Source organism: Neophocaena asiaeorientalis, unplaced genomic scaffold (assembly GCF_003031525.2).
Source record: "Neophocaena asiaeorientalis asiaeorientalis breed wild unplaced genomic scaffold, Neophocaena_asiaeorientalis_V1.1 scaffold54, whole genome shotgun sequence".
NCBI lineage: Eukaryota > Metazoa > Chordata > Mammalia > Artiodactyla > Phocoenidae > Neophocaena > Neophocaena asiaeorientalis.
Window position 1 is genome coordinate 3,604,527 of NW_020174938.1, and position 21,575 is coordinate 3,626,101.

General features: G+C 38.3%; 1 protein-coding gene across 2 annotated transcripts in view; it reads right to left on the minus strand.

Annotated features, from left to right (window-relative positions):
• BBS4 (Bardet-Biedl syndrome 4) overlaps nt 1-21,575 on the minus strand; it is a 60,122-nt gene that overhangs the window by 20,715 nt on the left and 17,832 nt on the right. For both annotated transcript variants that reach the window (XM_024761698.1, XM_024761699.1), the window contains exon 3: nt 1,373-1,452. In XM_024761698.1, coding sequence (XP_024617466.1) covers nt 1,373-1,452 — 80 coding nt within the window. The remainder of the gene's footprint in view (nt 1-1,372; nt 1,453-21,575) is intronic.

Sequence of the window (21,575 nt, forward strand, 5' to 3'; positions counted from 1 at the left end):
GGGATGGAGGAAAAGCTGAGGTGGCCCAGAGAGTCAGAGAGAGAAGGGCTTCAAATGCCATGCTAAAAAAGGTCGAGAGCAATGGGAAAATCGTGATAAATTTTAAGTGGGAAGTAACCTGATTCTATTTGCTCCATTTTTGGAACATTGTGGAAATAGATGGAAAGGAGGCAAAATTAGAGGCAATGCTGGCATAAGAACTCTTGTGGTTAATTTAAATAAAAATGACAGGGATTAACTAAGGCGTGGCAGGGGTGGACAATGTCTTGAGATAGTAAGAGAAGGATCTCTAGAACTTGATGATTATCTATATTATATTAGGGAAAGTGGGTCAGAGGATTCTGACACAGACAGCTGGGTGAATGATGGTACCTATCCCCGAGACAGGGAACAGGAGAAGAAATAGGTTTGGAAAGAAGAAGATAAATTCAGCTACAGAAAAGATGAATTTGAAATGCCTGGGAAGCACTCAGTACGCATCTCTAAGATCAGGAAGAAGTGTGTGGAATGAGCAGAGAAAGGAGTCAAGGACAGAACCTAGAAATAGCCCCAACTCTTAAGAAAAAAGCAAAAGAAGAGAAGCCAAAAAAAAGGAAACAGAGAAAGTGGTCAATAAAGGAAAAGGGAAATAAGAAAAGGATAATATCACAGATGAAAAAAAAATCTTTCAAGATCCATGCTGGAACATTGCTAGTTCTTTACATTGTCATAGGTACAAATGTCACAGGTATAAAAACTACAACCTTAAAAGCATTACAAAGCTCCGAATGCCAAAAACCGAGAATACCAGGGATATATTTTGCATGATGATACTATTCTCTGCCAGCAAGTATGTAATGTACATAGTAAGTTACCAAAGATACCGTTTAGAGAAAATACAAATGGTTTTAAAATATATAAAGGACCAAGCTCACCATAGTAAGAGAATTATAAAACTCAATGAAATACCATTTTCCACCTATCCAGAGATCAAACAGTTAAATACTATGCCATATTGAACATCTGCTCTCCACTATGAGACCAACAAGTCCCAGAGAGTGGCTGCTCCTTCAGCCTGGTCTTGAAATGAGAAGACACATGGAGCACACCTGAACCTGACCCACAGCCTGTGGTCAAACCCAGCCAACCTAACAGCCAATCTGAAGGCCCATGAGTAGTAATAAGTATCTGTTGTTAGAGGCCACTGACATTTTGAGGTTGTTTCTTAAGCAGCATTATCATAGCAAAAGCTAACCAATACACAAAATGCAGAGAAATGAGATTTCATACATTTTTAGTGAGAGCTAAACTGTCACACAAACTCTGAGTGACAGACACAGTTAGTTGCCTAACCAAAGCCTGCCTCTCACGTTTCCTATCATTGGCCTCTCACCTTGCATGCTTCATAATCCTTCCGGATATAGTGGAGATGTATCAACCAGTTCTGCTTCTCCAAAATAGGAAACTCTGGAGCTGGGTAGCATGTTTTGACAAAACAAACAACACAGTCGTCGTTAGGTTTTCTCCTTGAGCACTGTCCTCAGCTAACCACAGGCATATACTGTAATATCGCGTTAAATTCTTCATGCTGCTGACCATGAGAACACAGTGCATCAACAATGTGTGGATTACCAAATTAAGAGATACTTGTCCTACTATTACACATTGAATATACACTTCTGTTCAGTTTTGGTCATTTATAATGTCAGTTTCTCAACTGATAACTTGCCTGAAGAGAAAAACAGAATCATTCTTTCCCTCTTTCCTCTCTCTCTCCTTGGTTTTAGAACGTGAATAATATGACTTTCCAAAGGATATTTCAGGAGTGTTACTAACAAAATATACCTACCATAGTTAATATCACATCTGATAGATCACAGGACCAAAAATAGCTAAACACAGTCTTAGCAATAGCTCAAATGTGAAACATTATACTGTTGTCCAGGAATAAGAAGTCAACAAGGAGAAAACTACTTGAGCCACTGAAAACGGTTCATGATACAGAAACCCTGAGTTACTATCCCTTTGAATTCAATTAAAATATAGGTAAAAATTCATTAAGAAATTATTTTTCTATGGTAAAAAGGAGGGCAAGTATTCACACCAACCTCAGAACAGTGGTGACCTCAAGGAAGGAGGAGGGAAGAGTAGAATTACGAAGCAATAAAAAGGAGATTTCAACTGTTAAATGCTTTATTTATCAAAAAAGTTAAAAGCTCTAAAGTATACATGGCCAAGTGTATTTATTTATTAAATCTGGCCTGTAAGTACACAGGTGTTTGTATTTTTTATGCATTTTAATACATGCTTGAGGTAATCCCTGTTTTGTTTTGTTCTGTTTTAATGATCATTTTCTTTTTGTTGTTTTTTGTTGGCCACACCACGCAACACGCTGGATCTTAGTCCCTGACCAGAGATGGAACCCACACCCCCTGCAGTGGCAGCACGGAGTGTTAACCACTGGACCACCAGGGTACTTCCCTGATTTTTTAAAATGTAAAAGAAAGGGTATAGCAGGGGAAGAAAGGGAAATGATTTGTGATCATTTGTAATTGCTCTGTTCCAGAACCTTAGGCGATATATCAACGGAAAACCCAAGACTTATATGTCCGTAGTATGATGGGAAGGAAAAAAAGCTTACTGTGACCCAGAATTAACACTGCAGGAACACAAAAATTAAGAATGCTGCTTAGTCTTTCCCAAGAATAAGGAACAGCAACAGAATCTGTGAAGTGAAATTATGACAAAGTATGGATATGATTTTATATACCGGAAGAAAGAAAAAAAAGATAAAATGTTAAGCAACTAACTCTTCATCTTCTGATTACCCACATTCTCTGACTGAGACCACCCTTCTTCTAGTCAGCAAGGGCCTATGTGAGATTCTTCAATGACTTTTGTCTCCTTCCTTCTCTTCTCCCAAGCCCCAACAATCATCAGATATTAGCCATTCATGTTCTACCTAACTAACCACTTCCAGAATTAAATTTCCTACTAAAGACCACACAAATCACCAAGCTTAAAGATGGATGTGAGGGACTTCCCCTGGTGGTCCAGTGGGTAAGACTCCACGCTCCCAATGAAGGGGGCCCGGGTTCAATCCCTGGTCAGGGAACTAGATCCTGCATGCATGCCTCAACTAAGAGTCCACATGCCACAACTAAAGATCCTACATACTGCAACTAAAAGATCCTGCATGCTGCAAAGATTCCATGTGTCGCAACTAAAACCCGGCACAGCCAAAATTAAATAACTAAATATTTAAAAAAAAAAACAAAAAACAAGACGGATGTGAGTGGGTGTGCATGTAATCTTGGATCAAGTCTCAATTGTATGGCCTACCTCAATGTTACCTACCCTCTAAAGCAGCAGTCCCCAACCTTTTTGGCACCAGGGACCAGTTTCATGGAAGACAATTTTTCCAGGGACCGGGGGGATGGGGAGGGGATGGTTTTGGGATGATTCGAGCGCATTTCATTTACTGTACACTTTATTTCTACTATTATTACATTGTAATACATAATGAAATAATCATACAACTCGCCATAATGCAGAATCAGTGGGAGCCCTGAGTTTGTTTTCACTTGCCACTCGCTGATAGGGTTTTGATATGAGTCTACAAGCAATTGACTTATGATGGTCTCTGTGCAGTCAAACCTCTCTGCTCACGATAATCTGTATTTGCAGCCGCTAGCATCACCGTCTCAGCTCCATCTCAGATCATCACCAGGCATTAGATTCTCATAAGGAGCGCGCAGCCTAGATCCCTCACACGCGCAGTTCACAGTGCAGTTCCCGCTTCTAAGAGAATCTAACGCTGCCGCTGATCTGACAGGAGGCGGAGCTCAGGTGGTAATGCAAGTGATGGGGAGTGGCTGTAAATACAGATGAAGTTTCACTCGCTCACCCACGGCTAACCTCCTGCTGCGAGGCCTAGTTTCTAATGGGCCACGGACCATTACCGGTCCATGGCCCAAGGGTTGGGGACCCCTGCTGTAAAGGGAAGGAGACAACTGAATCCTTTGAGTTTACAATATCACTTAGTATCATTGCTTCCACAACCTAAAAGAAAATTTATAAAATGCAAATTTGAGTCCTGTCTATTATTACAATCTTATAATAAAAGATGAGGCATTTTTTGTCTTCCATGGGTGAAGAATGGAGGAAAAAAATGTTCAATTTGTAAGGTATCTCAAGGGCCCAGAGGCTCATGAAATGGAGTACTAGGGATGAGAAGAAGGGAAAGCACCACCAAATTCAAGTGCCTAACAGTCATTTCACACTCCTGACGATACAGTTTTTCTAAAAGTTAAAAGAACTTTAGGCTCATCAAAGACTTCATAAATCATTTCAGTGCCCCATAACTGTCCTATTAACTGTGTAGTCTTGGGAAATTTAGTTTCCTCATCTATAAAATAGAGACTCATTCATTCATTCAATAAATATTCACTGAGTACCAACCACATGCCAGGCACTGGGGATACAAGAGCAAACAAAACTGGTTATAAGCTTTCAGGGAGCTTATAATCAGGGCAGGGGTGGGGGGTGCGGGTTCGGAGAGTGCTGGCAGAAGGGATAGATGATAATAAAATCTCCATTATTAGTGATATTCTTCTCACATTTAAATAGGAGAGTCAGGGGATAAAATACCCCACAGAGATGTGAAGATTGAATGACAATACATATAAAGAGGTTCAAGTACTGTCTGGTACACGCTAACCCTAAAGAAGTGTTAACTGTTGTTGCTGTTATTTTCATCATCATTATTATTAGTCATTTTCCAAAATGAGGAAATTCTGGATACCACATAAATCCCTATGAATTCTGAATTTACAGTTAGAATTTTACCTGTAAATGTGTGAGTTGAATTTCCTGTATTCCAAATCATTGCTCACTCCAATTCCCCCTACAAACAGGGATACTGGTTCTTATATGCTTTCACAAGTATTATGAGAATTACCTATTTGAAAGGTCCTCTAAAAAAGATAGGCATGTAAGTGCAAAGTAGAGCCTCCTCTATTTTACAGCAGAGCAAGGTGGTCATCTCCCATGTTACACTTTAGTAGGAGTCTGTATTACCATGGATGTCAGGTGGCCAGCTGACGAGATGACCAGGTAAAGCCTTTCAGTCATCACCAAGGCAGTGGGGGCAGAAGGCTGGCAACCTGGCAACAATATTCCCTTGCCTTTCTCTTCTCCTGCCCCCATTCCACTCTTTTGTGACACCTCTTTCTTTCCTCCTCGATAAGGATGCACAAGACATATCTTAAAACAATTCCATAACTGAACAAACATGACATCACAAGAATTCTTCTTCCCTGTAATTTGCCCTAGGTGCAAAATTCTCACAGAAATAACCAAAACTCAAAACTTTACATAAAACTGATTAATGGTAGTGAAAAGCATCCTGAATATATGAATGTTGAGCAGAAAATTATTGTGCTTTGAATTTTTAGTTGAAAAATTTTCTAAAATGACTAAGGCTTTTGTAAGGACATTGTAAATGAAATCTTCTTTGGTAAAGGATCTCTTCCAGGACCAGAAGACAGGCAGCACATCAAAATTTTATATGTAGAAGTCCAATCTTGATTCAGTACCAGACTTCTATGGGACTTAGAGCAAGTTATTTAAGTCTCTGGGCCTCCATTTTCATGCCTATAATTTTCACTGGAAAATTACGGAAAATCTGAAAGTGATCATTCAATAAAATATTAATTTCCTCATGTTACAATAGGAATTATAACACTTTTCTACCTCAATATATTATTTGAGACATCAAAAGATGTAACAAATCTTGAAAACAATGTAAATGGAAGACATTTTTATTAGTATTGATTTGAGCTCTGTATCAGACAGGGTCTAACAAGGAAACCCAGAAACCACTTGATATAGAACAGAAGGACTTCAAAGCAGTGAACAGGTGAGGGAAGAAATGAGAGGCCCAACAGGGAACGGTAATGCAAATCAGAGGTTAGCATGGGAACAAGTCACTACCACGTCTAGGCTGAAGGAAAAAGGGAGGGAATGTATTGCTACCAGTTTCCAAGGCTGAAGTTACCTGGAGGAAGCTGAAAACAGAATGGCCTGACTGGCAGAAGCAACAAAGAGACGCTTCCAGAAACCACCCCACTCCTCCAACTTTCCAAAGCAGAGAGAAAGAGGGGAAAGCCCTGGCTTCTCCTACTTCCTACCCTCCAATCTCTTGCCAGTTCCTCTCACTTGCTAACCCAGCCAGAAACTGCTGTCACCAGAGCCTGGGAAGGAATGAAGCCCACAAGGGTCAGCTGTTCACAATTCTCAACGGAGAAGGGAAGGGTGAGGAATGGATCTGAGGGCAAACAGGCCCAGGATGAGCAGAAATACCAACTCTGCTCAGGAACATAGATGATGATGGAGGAGGAGGAAACTGGACTGAATCAGTAGTCACCCAAGGATCCACGTTAGAAGATAACTTTTTAAAAAAAATATTAAACTGCTACCTATCCAACTTGTTTGCGTCTCATGAGCTTAAAATGGGATGAGGAAGAAAGGAAAAGGTCATATAAAAGATCAATTATGGTTTTACTACATACCCTAGATCATTTTATTTTACTTTCTCAAATCAAAACTTAATTATATTTTATCCTTCTTAGGGGTGCATGGGTGTGTGTATCCCCCATGTGTATTTATATATGATATTTTTATATATTTATACGATTTACTTATATCTATAATTATATAATATTGATACGTAATTTATATATATATATATTTGATATATATCTATATCAAAGTGTATTCTCCCCTATTATAACGCTGAATGTTCCCATGAGGCTAGTGAGTCATGCAATTCAGGGACTATTCCAACATTACAGATGAGGGAACTAAGACTCCAGAGGTTAAGTGATTTGCCCATACTCAACAACTAATTAATGGAAGAGGCAGGACTATAGCCCAGGTCCCCAAAGTTACTCGTGAAACTATACCAAGTTTCTGCCCCAATTGTAAATGACTTTCTAATTTTAAAATATAAGTGTCTGGGCTATCAACTAGACATAACTTAGCAACACAAAATTAATAATGATTTTTAAGTTTTTCTATTATTAAAAAAAAGCAGGGCTTCCCTGGTGGCTCAGTGGTTAAGAATCCGCCTGCCAATGCAGGGGACATGGGTTCGAGCCCTGGTCCAGGAAGATCCCACATGCCACAGAGAAACTAAGCCCGTGCACCACAACTACTGAGCCTGCGCTCTAGAGCCCAAAAGCCACAACTACTGAAGCCCGTGCGCCTAGAGCCCATGCTCCGCAAAAAGAGAAGCCACCACAACGAGAAGCCCGTGCACCGCAATGAAGAGTAGTCCCTGCCCACCGCAACTAGAGAAAGTCCACGGGCAGCAACCAACACCCAATGCAGCCAAAAATAAATAAATTAAATAAATTTATGAAAAAAAAGCAAAACTGGACTATTAAGGTAGCAAGATTTTCAAATTTTTGAAAAAATTGGTTGGGTTTTTTTTTTTTTTTAAATACATACTTATGGTAAGACAAAACTGAAAGGACACACAGAGTATTAAAGACTCTCTCCGTTCCTCCTCCTCACTAGAGGTGAATAGTTAGTATTTTCTAAGGAATTTCTATGCCTATGTAAGCATATGGGCAAATGTACACGTGTACATGTACACAAAGGGGATTATATTAAACATATTTGGAAACTGTTTGCTTATATCTACTGAACCTAAGTACATCCTTTCCAGTGACCCAGCAATCCTGCTCCTAGGTGCATGTATACCCAAAAAACATATATTGATACTTCATAGTGGCATATATTGATACTTCATGGTGGCATTATGTATACCATCTCACAATTAAAGTATCCCAAATGTTTATTCAGAGTAAAATGAACAAACTGGAGTATCACCCCACAATGTATTGATTATAATGAAAAAAAACAGCCACTACTACATGGAACAATACAGATGAATACCACAAAGATAATTTTGAGCAAAGAAGCCAGATATTGAAAAGTACATACTGAATGATTCCATCCATTTATATTAAGTTGAAAAGCAGGCAAAACTGATCTACATGGTAGACGTTAGATACAAGTAACCACCTTTGAGAGGAGCGGTTAATGACTGGTAGGGGGCATGATGGAGGCCTCTGGGATGCTGATGATGTGCTATAACTTAGGATCATTAGTACCTGAATATGTTCACTTCGTAAAACTTTACTGAGCTGTACAATTATAATTTATGCACTTTTCCGTATGTATGGCATATGTCAATAAAAAAGTGTCAAGAATCAAACTAAACACCTCCTCAACCAAAAAAATTAATTTCTGCAGGACTTCCCCGGTGGCACAGTGGTTAAGAATCTGCCTGCCAATGCAGGGAACACGGGTTCGATCCCTGGTCTGGGAAGATCCCACATGCCACAGAGAAACTAAGCCCGTGTGCCACAACTACTGAGCCTGCGCTCTGCAGCCCGCGAGCCACAACTACAGAGCCCATGTGCCACTACTACTGAAGCCCAGGCTCCTGGAGCCCGTGCTCTGCAACAGGAGAGGCCATCACAGTGAGAGGCCCGCGCACCACAACGAGGAGTGGCCCCTGCTCCCCACAAGTGGAGAAAGTCCGCGTGCAGCAACAAAGACTCAACGCAGCCAAAAATAAATAAATAAATTAATTAAAACTTCGGATCATCAAAAGATACATTAAGGAAGTGAAAAGGTAAGACACAGGCTGAGGGGTGGAGACAAAATTCACAATATATATAATAGGCAAAGGGCTTGGACCCCAAATATATTAAAGAATTCTTACAAATCAATAATAAGAAAACAAACAATCCAATTTAAAAATAAGCAAAAGACTTAAACGTTTCCTTCACAAAAGAAATGAGTGACCAATAAGTACATGAAAAGGTGTCCAACATCACTAGTCATCAGGATAATGCAAATTAAAGTCACAATAAGATACAACATACCCACCATCATGTCTAATATGAAAAAGATGGACAGTATCAAATGCTGGTTTGAATTTACAGCAAGCAGAACTCTCATAATTGCTGGTGGGAGAGTAAAATAGTACAACCACTTTGGAAAACAGTTTTGCAATCTCTTATAAAGTTAAAACATACACTTTACATATGACCCAGCAATTCCACTCCCTAGGTATTTACCTTACACAAAAATGGAAACACATGCCCCACACCCACAAAAAAATGTATAAGTGTTCATAGAAGCTTTTACATAACTGTTGAAAACTGGAAACAACACAAATGTTCATCAACAGGAAAATGGATAAACAAATTGTGGTATAGTCTTACAACAGAATACTAGACAGCACTTTCAAAAAATAAAAGAACTACTGATATATATATATATATATCTCAACATGGATGAATCTCATAAACATTATGCTGAGTAAAAGATGCCAAAAGCTAAATAGTACATACTGTATGACTGCACGGCAGGAAGTTCAAGCACAGACAAAATTAACTTTCAGGGACAGAAATCAGAACAATGGTTCCCTCTAGGACAGAACTGAAGGAAGGACTGACTGTGAGGAAACTTTCTGGGTGATAAATATGGTTAACTCGACCTGAGTGATGATTACGTAAGTACATATAGTTATCAAAATTCAAAAGTTGGGCACTTAAGGTTTGTAGATTTCACTAGCATTGGGAAAAAAATAAAAGTTAAATTTAATTTTTTATTTAAATTAAAAGTTAACACTGTTCCTCATAAAAAAAAAAAATCAAACAGAATTACCACATGAACCAGCAATTCCACTTCTGAGTGTATACCCAAAAGAGCTGAAAGCAGAGAGCCTCTTTCTACAGTTGCTGCTAAGATGCTTCCAAGGAAGCTAAGGCCACACTGGGGTGAGGCCCTGAATAGCACCGATCCTGGCAGCCGCCAGCTGGGCACTTTCACCTTCATCTACTTGGCCTCATTCTGCACTACAATAGGTGACAGTCACAGAGGATAGATCAATGTTCTCATTAAAGCAGCCAATGTAAATGCTGAAACCTTCTGGCAAGGCTTGTTTGCAAAGGTTCTGGCCATCACCAACCTGGGAAGCCTCATCTGCAATGTAGGGGCTGGTGGACCTGCCGCAGCAGGAGGTCCCACCACTTCCACCACTGCTCTCCAGCAAAGAAGAAAGTGGAAGGCAAAGAAAGAAGAACATGAGGAGTCCAATGACAACATGAGCTTTTTGACTAAATCTCTTTTGTAACTTATTCAATAAAAAGCTGAAGTCCTATAAAAAAAAAAAAGAAAGCAGGTACTCAAACAGGTATTTATACTCCAGTGTTCATAGCAGTGATGACAAGAGCCAAAAGGCTGAAACAACCCATATGTCCATCAACAGATGAATGGATACACAAAATATGTACTGCATATACATACAACGGAATATTATTCAGCCTTAAAAAGGAATGAAATTCTGTCTAACATGCTATAACATGGATAAACCTTGAAAATATTATGCTAAGTGAAATAAGTCAGACACAAAAGGATAAATACTGTATGATTCTGCGTATATGAAATATCCAGAATAGGCAAATTCATAGAGACAGAAAGCAGAATAGAGGTTACCAGGGGCTAGAGGGGAGGGGAAATGGGGAGTTATTATTTAATGGGTACAGAATTTGTTTGGGGTGCTGGAAAAGTTTTGTAGATAGATAGTGGTGATGGTTGCACAACATGGTGAACGTAATTAATGCCACTGAATTGTACTTTTAAATGGTTTAAGAAGTAAATTTTATGTATATTTTGCCACAATTTAAAAAAGAATCTTCTATTAAAAAATACTGTGGGGACTTTCCTGGCGGCACAGGTTAAGAATCTGCCTGCTAGGGCTTCCCTGGTGGCGCAGTGGTTGAGAGTCCGCCTGCTGATGCAAGGGACACGGGTTCGTGCCCCGGACTGGGAAGATCCCACATGCCACGGAGCGGCTGGGCCCGTAAGCCATGGCCGCTGAGCCTGTGCGTCCGGAGCCTGTGCTCCGCAACGGGAGAGGCCACAACAGTGAGAGGCCCGCGTACCGCAAAAAAAAAAAAAAAGAATCTGCCTGCCAATGCAGGGGACACAGGTTCGGGCCCTGGTCCAGGAAGATCCCACATGCCACGGAGAAACTAAGCCTGTGTGCCACAACTACTGAGCCTGCACTCTAGAGCCCATGAGCCACAACTACTGAAGCCCACACGCCTAGAGCCCGTGCTCCGCAACAAGAGAAGCCACCACAATGAGAAGCCCATGCACTGCAACAAAGAGTAGCCCCCGCTCTCTGCCACTAGAGAAAGCCCGCGCACAGCAATGAAGACCCAACAGAGCCAAAAATAAATTTAAAAAAATACTCTGAAAACAAACTACAAGGTGAGATTAAGTTTATCACATAGTAAATACCGTCTCAGGTTGTAGATAAAACTCATTCTGGGCTATATAGCCACCCCAAAATGGATACGGTCTTCAATGAAGACTCCTTTAAAGAAGGAAATATGCCCATGAAGTAAATCAATTGACTCACCTCAATTATGGATAAGGTCCTCAATTGAAAGCCAGAAGAAAGTTATCTGAGGTCATATCATGAGGAAAAACGAAGAGGACTTAAGTAGCCCCGTGTAAGACATTTTCTCAGAAGCATCAAGTAATTCTGATAAACAATTCCAAATAAGTTGCTTGTTCTTGAAAAAGTCCTAATATATTTGGACAAAAATCCCAAATAGAAAGTTGTTTATCCCTTCCACAGCTGGCACCCTCAAGACTAGAGTCAAGCTAGGATATGGGCCTCTCAAGCTGAGGAGGGAAGGGGGCAGGATGGGGGACAACATCCAAATCTAGACTCAGAACTTCTCAGTCAAAATGCCATGACTGCTGCTTGTTCAAATAAAGTCTCTCTGCCTGCTAATCCAACTTCTGTGTGAATTCCTCACATTAAACTTACCAACTTCCTACCTTCTACTTTGAAGTATCATACTACTTAACCACAGCAGTGGTTCTCAATCAGGAACAATTTTGTACCCCCAGGGAACACCTGGCAACATCTGGAGACATTTTTGGTTGTCACAACTGGATGTGCTACTAACATCTACTAGGTAGAAGTGAAGGATGCCATTAACATCCTACAATATACAGGACAGCTCCCACAACAGTTATCTTGCCCAAAATGTCAATAGTGCCAAGGTTGAGAAAATCTGAACTACAAATTAAAAAGACATCTAAGGATTTTTTTTTAATTTATTGAAGTATGGTTGATTTACAATGTTGTGTTAATTTCTGCTGTACAGCAAAGTGACTCAGTAATTTATACATATATATATATTTTTTATATTCTTTTCCATTATGATTTATCACAGGATACTGAATACAGTTCCCTGTGTCATACAGTAAGACCTTGTTGTTTATCCATCCTATATGCAATAGTTTGCATCTGCTAGTTCCAAACTCCCAATACTTCCCTCCCCCACCTCCTCCCCCTTGGCAACCACAAGTCTGTTCTCTATGTCTGTGAGTCTGTTTCTGTTTCATAGGTATGTTCATTTGTGTCATATTTTAGATTCCACATATAAGTGATATCATATGGTATTTGTCTTTCTCTTACTTCACTTAGTATGATAATCTCTAGGTCCATCCATGTTGCTACAAATGGCTTTATTTCATTCTTTTAATGGCTGAGTAATATTCCATCGTGTATTATACATATACGACATCTTCTTTATCCAGTCATCTGTTGATGGACATTTAGGTTCTTTCCATGTCTTGGCTATTGTAAATAGTGCTGCTATGAACATAGGGGTGCATGTATCTTTTTGAATCAGAGTTTTGTCTGAGTATATGTCCAGAAGTGGAATTGCTGGATTATATGGCAACTCTATTTTTAGTTTTTTGAGGAACCTCCATACTGTTTTCCATAGTGGCTGCACCAATTTACATTCCCACCAACAGTATAAGAGGGTTCCCTTTTCTCCACACCCTCTCCAGGATTTACTATTTGTAGACTTTTTAATGATGGCAATTCTGACCGGTGTAAGGTGGTACCTCATTGTAGTTTTGATTTGCATTTCTCCAATAATTAGCAATGATGAATGTCTTTGCATGTACCCATTGGCCATCTGTGAGACATCTAAGGATTTCACAGTGAAATGGGGAAGCTTTTTGTTCAAAATACTACTTTGATTTTCACTTTGTCAAAGTTCATTAATCCTTAAGGCTGATTTTTTTCCTGTTTACTTTACACTTCCCTATATTTTCCAAATTTCTATAAGCTTATATTGATTTTCTCGTCAGAAAATCATAAACTTATATTTAAAAATAAAGACCGTTATCCTTTCCTTTTCTGTCATCTTTTTCCCTAAAGACAATTTTCCTTCAGGCTGGCTGTATCTTGGGTTTTTTCTGTTCACATTTTATTCATTATTGTTCTGTAACTGGGGCAGGAATGACCAGTTTACTGCACCATGAGTTTACTGCACCATCTTAATTGGAAGCCCAATTTAACATCAGAATTCAAGAGAAATTACTGAGTAATATTAAACAAAGTTTTATACAAAACAAACTCTTTTCTGCTACCCTATTCTTCAGAGTCAACCAATTCACATACCTGTACAATATAAGAGGCAAAGGGAAGTAAAAGAGAAGTAATCAGTAGCAGTACTACAAGCAGAGTCAGAATAACCACAAAGAAATAAAACAGAGATGGAGCATATGATGATGGAAACAAGCGAGCTAGAATGGCTGCTGATTCCTGAAACAACACTGTGGGGGAGGGAGGACTCTGACAGTTTCCTGTGCATTCTCATTTGCACCTGTATCCTTACAATATTTACATCACTTACTTATCTGACTGCCTGTGCTCTGCAAACAGTAATGATTATCCTTGACTCCTCAAAATCCACTCATCAGTTGATTAAATCAAACTGATTACTAGTAATCCTATATCCCTTGTCCAATGACTGGCAGCCCCTATCAATTTAGCCCAATAAAAAAGTATTCTTAGGAGGTTCTGGGAAAAGTCTTTCTTATTTTTAAAGGAGAACCATGAGAAGCCAGACCATACAGCTGGCACTGGAAAAATGGAGCCTGAATGCCACTGGCAGCTCTAATTCAGGAAAAGGCAGGCACTGGGCAACAGAGTGGAAAGGCAAAAAGAACTTAGGCCCTCATATATATCACTGAATTGCTTGACCAGCCCTGGAGCCCACTCTAATTCTGGACTTCATCTTACATAAACCAATACATTTCCTTATTGTTTAAGGCACTTTGAGTTGGACTTTCTGTTATTTAGTGTTGAAAGCAACTCAGCTAAAACAAAGTCTGAAAAAGATGAACACATCCTTCATACAATACTGTACTCCATATTTCTTACTTTTATTGTAAACATAATAAAAAATAATATAGAGAGAAATGCTGTGGGTACTACATATTAAGGATAAGAATATAAATAGCCAGTTTGGAGAGTAACTTGGTAGAATTATTAAAGTTTAAAATGTGCATTTCCCCCCCACACAATTCACAATGACTCACGTACAAGAATGTCCATTACAGCAAATAGTGGTGAAAAATTAGAAACAACTTACGTGCTATCAAAAAGAGAAGAAACTGCAATATATCCATACTATGGAATATTATATTTAAAAATAATGAAGTGATCTTTACCTACTGACATGGAAAGTCCTCCAAGATACACCAATCTAGCGAAATATGTTACTGTAACAGGAAAAAACAAATCTGACTCCATATTGGATCTGTGTCTTTCACTTTAACCTTTGTATTCTATTGCTTTCGCTTCAAGTTAAGAATGTTCCCTATAGCCTGAAATATAGAGGACAGCCCATTCTCAAGGCTCTGACCTTCAAGGGTATGACACTTTTCCATTCATATAGAAGATAAAAAGTTGCAGAACAGAGCATAACATTTGTCTTGTTTACAGGAACATCTGACCTATGAGGACAGCTGCAAGAACAAAGGATTCCTACACCAAGAAGTCTGAAACAACCAAGCACAGCCCCTTCCCTTTTAGTATAAATGAAGCCTGAATTCTGACTTGGGTAAGACAGTTCTCTGTGACATTAGTCCACCATCTTCCTTGCTCCAACACCTCATCTCCTGATTTACTAGCCTGACATGCAGCCAGCAGAATGAGTTTGGACTTGGTAACATTACCATTTATATGAAACACTCATGCAACAGTAAGCTATATATTTCTATTGCTATATACATACACACATATTATAAAAATCTGAAAGACGCACACTGAATGGTAATAGTGATTACCTATAGACTGGATGGTGATTTAAGGAGTATTTTAGCTTTCTTTCTTTTTTTGGTTAATATTCATTTATTTAGTTGCCCCAGGTCTTAGTTGCAGCAGATGGGCTCCTTAGTTGTAGAACGCATGTGGGATCTAGTTCCCTGGCCAGGGATCGAACCTTGGCCCCCTGCATTGGGAGCTCAGTCTTAACCACTGTGCCACAGGGAAGGATACTTTTATTAGAATAATTCTTAGGACAAGAAGTACTAGGTTAAGCAATATGAACTTTTAAAGTTCTTGAAACTTATGGACAAGCACTTACTTAGAAGTATTGTGTCAATTCATACCTACATACTTCTATGCCTACAAGGGTGCGTAACATGATAGTTTAAAAATAATAAATAACTTATCACTCCAGTTCCACATGCTACTTACAACAGTGAGAGAAAAAGAGGATGATGCTTAGTTAAAACTTTCATTCCGAAATTAAATCAAGGATTTCCCTGGCGGTCCAGTGGTTAAGACTCCATGCTTCCAATGCAGGGGGCACGGGTTCTATCCCTGGTCAGGAACTAAGATCTTGCACGCCACATGGAGCAGCCAAAAAATAAAATTAAATCAAGACTAGACTCTCAATTCCTTTATATCTGCCTTCTTTTTCAGACTGAGAGAGAAAAAAATGTTGAAAAATTGTTGGCTTTTTTTTTTAACCAAATGGTACTGAATAAGGTTCTTTGAGTCAATTTTTTTAAAGGAAATACTGAAATAATTGAAGTATATATTTCTTAAAGAAAAAGAAAGACATAATTCAATCACTATTAAAACAGGCCTAGCCTCAACATAAAGACAAACAACCCCATTTAAAATGGGTAAAGGATTTCAATAGACATTTCTCCGAAGAAGATATACAAATGGTCAATACGCACATGAAAAGAAATGCCAACATCCTTAGTCAGGAAAATGGAAATCACATGCACAAGGAGAGACCACTTCACACCTACTAGATTAGCTATTTTATTAAAAAAAAAGCAGCAGCAGCAGAAAATAACAGTGTTGGCAAAGATGTGGAGAAATTAGAGCCCTCAAACATTGCTAGTGGAAATGTAAAATAGTTTGGATGCTATAGAGAACAGTTTGGTATTTAACCCAGCAATTCCATTCTCAGGTATATATCCAAGAGAAATGGGATTCAAAAAGAAATTTGTACACCAATATTCACTGCAGCATTATTCACAATAGCCAAAAGGTAGAAACAACCCAAGTGTCCACTAACAGATGAATGGCTAAACAAAATGTGGCATATACATCCAATGGAATACTATGCAGCCTTAAAAAGGAATGAAGTTCTGACACATGCTACAACATGGATGAACCTTTAAAACATTACGCTAAGTGTAATAAGCCAAACACAAAATGACAAACATTGTATGATTCTGCTTATATGAAATATCTAGAATAGGCAATTCATAGAGAGAGAAACTAGAATAGGTGTAGGGGATTAAAAGGTACAAAATATTAGGTATAAAATAAGCTACAGTGATATATTGTACAACACAGGGAATACAGCCAATATTTTACAATAACTATAAATGGAGTATAACCTTTAAAAATTGTGAGTCACTATACTGTACACCTGTGACTTACATAATATTATACATCAACTGTATACTTCAATTTAAAAAATAAAAGTAGAAGTTACAGGGACGGCTTGGGGGAGAGGGAAAATGGAGCTACTGCTTAATGGGTAGTTTCTGTTTGGAGTGATGAAAGAGTTTTGGAAATGGATAGTGGTGCTGGTTGCAAAACACTGTAAATGTACTTAATGCCACTGGATTGTACACTTAAAAACGGTTAAAATAATTAACACATTGTAAATCAACAATATTTCAATTAAAACATGGTTAAAATAGCAAATTGTATACTATATATATTTTCCTACATTTAAAAAAAAACAATAATGAGGGAATTCCCTGACGGTCCAGTGGGTAGAACTCAGTGCGTTCACTGTGGTGGCCTGGGTTCAATCCCCGGTCGGGGAACTAAGATCCCACAACCCACATGGCACAGCAAGAGAAAAGTAAATTTAATTAAATTAAAAAAGAAAAACAATAATCTAACATACAAAAACCCACTGAAGTGTACACTTTAAATGGGTGAAAAGTATGGTTTAAAAAAAAGAGGCCTATCTATGTGAGTGAAAATAAACAATTTGTTATATGCTTGTAGATTTTATTGGAAAGTCGATCTCCCATAGCAGCTCCTTTAAAAAAAAGTTTTTTTTATTTTAAATAATTTCAGGTTCAGAAAAAAGCTGAAAAAATAGTACAAAGAATTCCTGCAAACAGTCATTAGGGATCATTTTGGGTGATGAAAATGTTCTAAAAGTGGGTTGTGATGGTCACCACACAACTACATAACTCTACTAAAAACTCATCGAACTGTTCACTTAAAATTGGAGAATGCTATATTGTATAAATTAAACCTCAATAAAACTGCCTAAGAAAACAAACAAATAACCACTTTACCCCAAAAAACTTTATTTCTTTTTTCTTTTTGCGGTACGCGGGCCTCTCACTGTTGTGGTCTCTCCCATTGCGGAGCACAGGCTCCGAACGCGCAGGCTCAGCAGCCATGGCTCATGGGCCCAGCCGCTCTGCAACATGCAGGGTCCTCCCAGACCGGGGCACGAACCCGTGTCCCATGCATCGGCAGGTGGACTGTGAACCGCTGCGCCACCAGGGAAGCCCAAAACACTTTCTTTCTTAAAAAAAGAATATCCTTCTTACATAACCATAGTAAAATTATCAAAATTAACATTGATACGATACTATTATCTACCATACCAACCTTATTCATATTTTAACAAACATCCTAATAATTTCCTTTGTAGCAAAACTCTTTAATTTTTAAATATTTTAAAAGATGTTTCTCTGCTCTAGTTAGGACCAGGTGCCACATTCAGCTATCGTGTCTCTTTAGTCTTCTTTACTCTTTCATGACCTCGACAGCTTTTTTTTTTTTTAATTTTATTTTTTTATACAGAGGGTTCTTATTAGTCACCCACTTTATACACATCAGTGTATACATGTCAATCCCAACCTCCCAATTCATGACACCACCACCACCACCACCCCGCCGCTTTTCCGGCTTGGTGTCCATACATTTGTTCTCTACATCTGTGTCTCAATTTCTGCCCTGCAAACCGGTTCATCTGTACCATTTTTCTAAGTTCCACGTATATGCATTAATATACGATATGTTTTTCTCTTTCTGACTTACGTCACTCTGTATGACAGTCAATAGATCCATCCACGTCTCAACAAATGACCCAATTTCGTTCCTTTATATGGCTGAAAAATATTCCATTGCATATATGTACCACATCTTCTTTATCCATTTGTCGGTCCATGGGCATTTAGCTTGCTTCCACAACCTGGCTATTGTAAATAGTGCTGCAATGAACATTGTGGTACATGACTCTTTTTGAATTTTGGTTTTCTCAGGGTATATGCCCAATAGTGGGATTGCTGGGTCATATGGTAATTCTATTTGTAGTTTTTTAAGGAACCTCCATACTGTTCTCCATAGTGGCTGAACCAATTCACATTCCCACCAACAGTGCAGGAGGGTTCCCTTTTCTCCACACCCTCTCCAGCATTTATTGTTTCTAGATTTTTTGATGATGGCCATTCTGACTGGTGTGAGATGATATCTCATTGTAGTTTTGATTTGCATTTCTCTACTTCCTTTAGGTGTAAGGTTAGATTGTTTATTTGAGATTTTTCTTGTTTTTTGAGGTAGGCGTGTATAGCTATAAACTTCCCTCTTAAAACTACTTTTGCTGCATCCCATAGGTTTTGGATTATCGTGTTTTCGTTGTAATTTGTCTCTGGGTATTTTTTCATTTCCTCTTTGATTTCTTCAGTGATCTCTTGGTTATTTAGTAACGTATTGTTTAGCCTCCATGTGTTCGTGTTTTTAATGTTTTTTTCCCTGTAATTCATTTCTAATTTCATAGCATTATGGTCAGAAAAGATGCTTAATGTGATTTCAATTTTCTTAAATTTACTGAGGGTTGATTTGTGACCCAAGATGTGATCTACCGTGGAGAACGTTCCATGCACACTTGAGAAGAAAGAGTAATCTGCTGTTTTTGGATGGAATGTCCTATAAATATCAATTAAATCTATCTGGTCTATTGTGTCATTTAAAGCTTGTGTTTCCTTATTTATTTTCATTTTGGATGATCTGTCCATTGGTGTAAGTGAGGTGTTAAAGTCCCCCACTATTATTGTGTTACTGTCAATTTCCTCTTTTAGAGCTGTTAGCAGTTGCCTTATGTATTGAGGTGCTCCTTGTTGGGTGCATATATATCTATGATTGTTATATCTTCTTCTAGGACCTCTGCCTTTTCATCTTGTCTTTCTGTGAATGTGGTTTTTGTTCCACAGGCTGCAGGATTGTAGTTCTTCTTGCTTCTGCTGTCTGCCCTCTCTCAACAGCTTTTTTGAAGGTGCAGGCTAATTATTTTGTAGACTGTCCCTCAGTTTGGGTTTGTCTATTATTTCCTAATGATTAGATTGAAGGTATTATTTTTGGCAGGAATACCACACAAGTTATTTAGAAGGCACAATATATCAATCTGTCCTATTATTGTGACCTTTTACTTTTTATCACTTGGTTAGGGTGGTATCTGGTAGGTTTTTCCATTATAAAGTTACTAGACTATAATCAAAATGTATCTTATGGAAAGATACTTAGAGACTCATGTAAATAGCATGTTTGGGTTTTTGTTTTTTTTTTTTAATATTTATTTAGTTATTTGACTGCACCAGGTCTTAGTTGCAGCACTTAGGATCTTCATTGTGGCGTGCGGGATCTTCAGTTGCAGTATGCAGGTTCTTTTACTTGCAGTATATGGGCTCTTAGTTATGGCATGCAGAACCTTGTTCCCTGACCAGGGATCGAACCCAGGCCCCCTGCATTGGGAGCGTGGCATCTTAACCACTGGACCACCAGGGAAGTCCCATAAATATCCTGTTTTTCATCAAACTTTTACCCACTAGTTTTAGCATCCATTGAGGAGTCTTGCATGATCAGTTATTACTATAATGGTTGCCAAATGGTAATTTTCTAACTCTATCATTCCTTCTACATTTATTATTTATCACTCTATTTTATAAGGGAGAGTTTTTCCTTTTGCTTCATTTATTATTTACTAGTATATTTATATCAGTATGGACTGGTGTATTCTTATTTTATTCAGTGTGTTATAATCCATTGCTATGATTATTTGAGGCTTCAGTCACTTCAGAACTGGCCACTGGCCAGTGAAAGCCCTTCAAACCCATGCCTGCATCTTTCCAACAAATACCCAACACTATGTAAACTATTCCTCACTTGCTGGCACAAGATGTCCCAGGTTCATTCCCAGCCTTAGCCATGGAATTAGGCATTTCTCCAAGGAACCCGTCCGTCTTCCTTTTACTGCAGAATAATGTCTAGAAACTAAGGTCTGGGCACTAACTGTACTCACTGCTACTACTAGGGTGTCATTGCTGCTACCCCTTGTCAATGGACAGAATTAAGAAAAATATATATTTTATATCTACATATCTATATTAAAAACCATGTATTCAACACTGATAACTGCCATTTCCAATCCAGTATATCAGGGTTTGATCCCATCTCACTCCTTTCTGTATTATGTAATTCCCTTCTCCAACATAAGAAAATTTGACTCCAATAAACCACCCAATATGTGCTTCTTCTTATATTTTATTTTTAAGGTTTTTGTTTGCCCAATCTTTGTTGATATGAATATATGATTTCAAAAGTCAGAACTACACAGAAAGACATACTCGAAGAAGTGTTACATCCTCCAACCTTTCCACTGCATTTCCATGCAAGGCTTTGTAAACAGCCAATCCCATTTGTTTCTGAGATATCCTTCTGGTGTTTCTTTTTATAAAAATAAGCTCATACATATTTTTAATTTCATTTTTTTAATAAAAATGTAGCATATGGCAAATACTTTTTTGTACTTTTTTTTTGTATTTTGCTTTTTTATAACATACAATTTATCTTGAAAACGGCTTGGAAATATCTTGTATCAAATCATAAAAATCTTCCTTAAGTTGTATAGTATTCCATTATGTGGATATACTACAGTTTATTCAAGAACTCTTTTATGTATGGACGTTTAAGATGTTTCCAACATTTTACAATCACATACAATATTGCAGTGAATAATACTGTGAATAAATATTTGTTTATTGTCAGAGATATATCTTCAAGGTTAAGTCCTATAAATGTAATTATGGAGTTTTATTGGATATTGCCAAATTCTCTTCCACAACAGCTG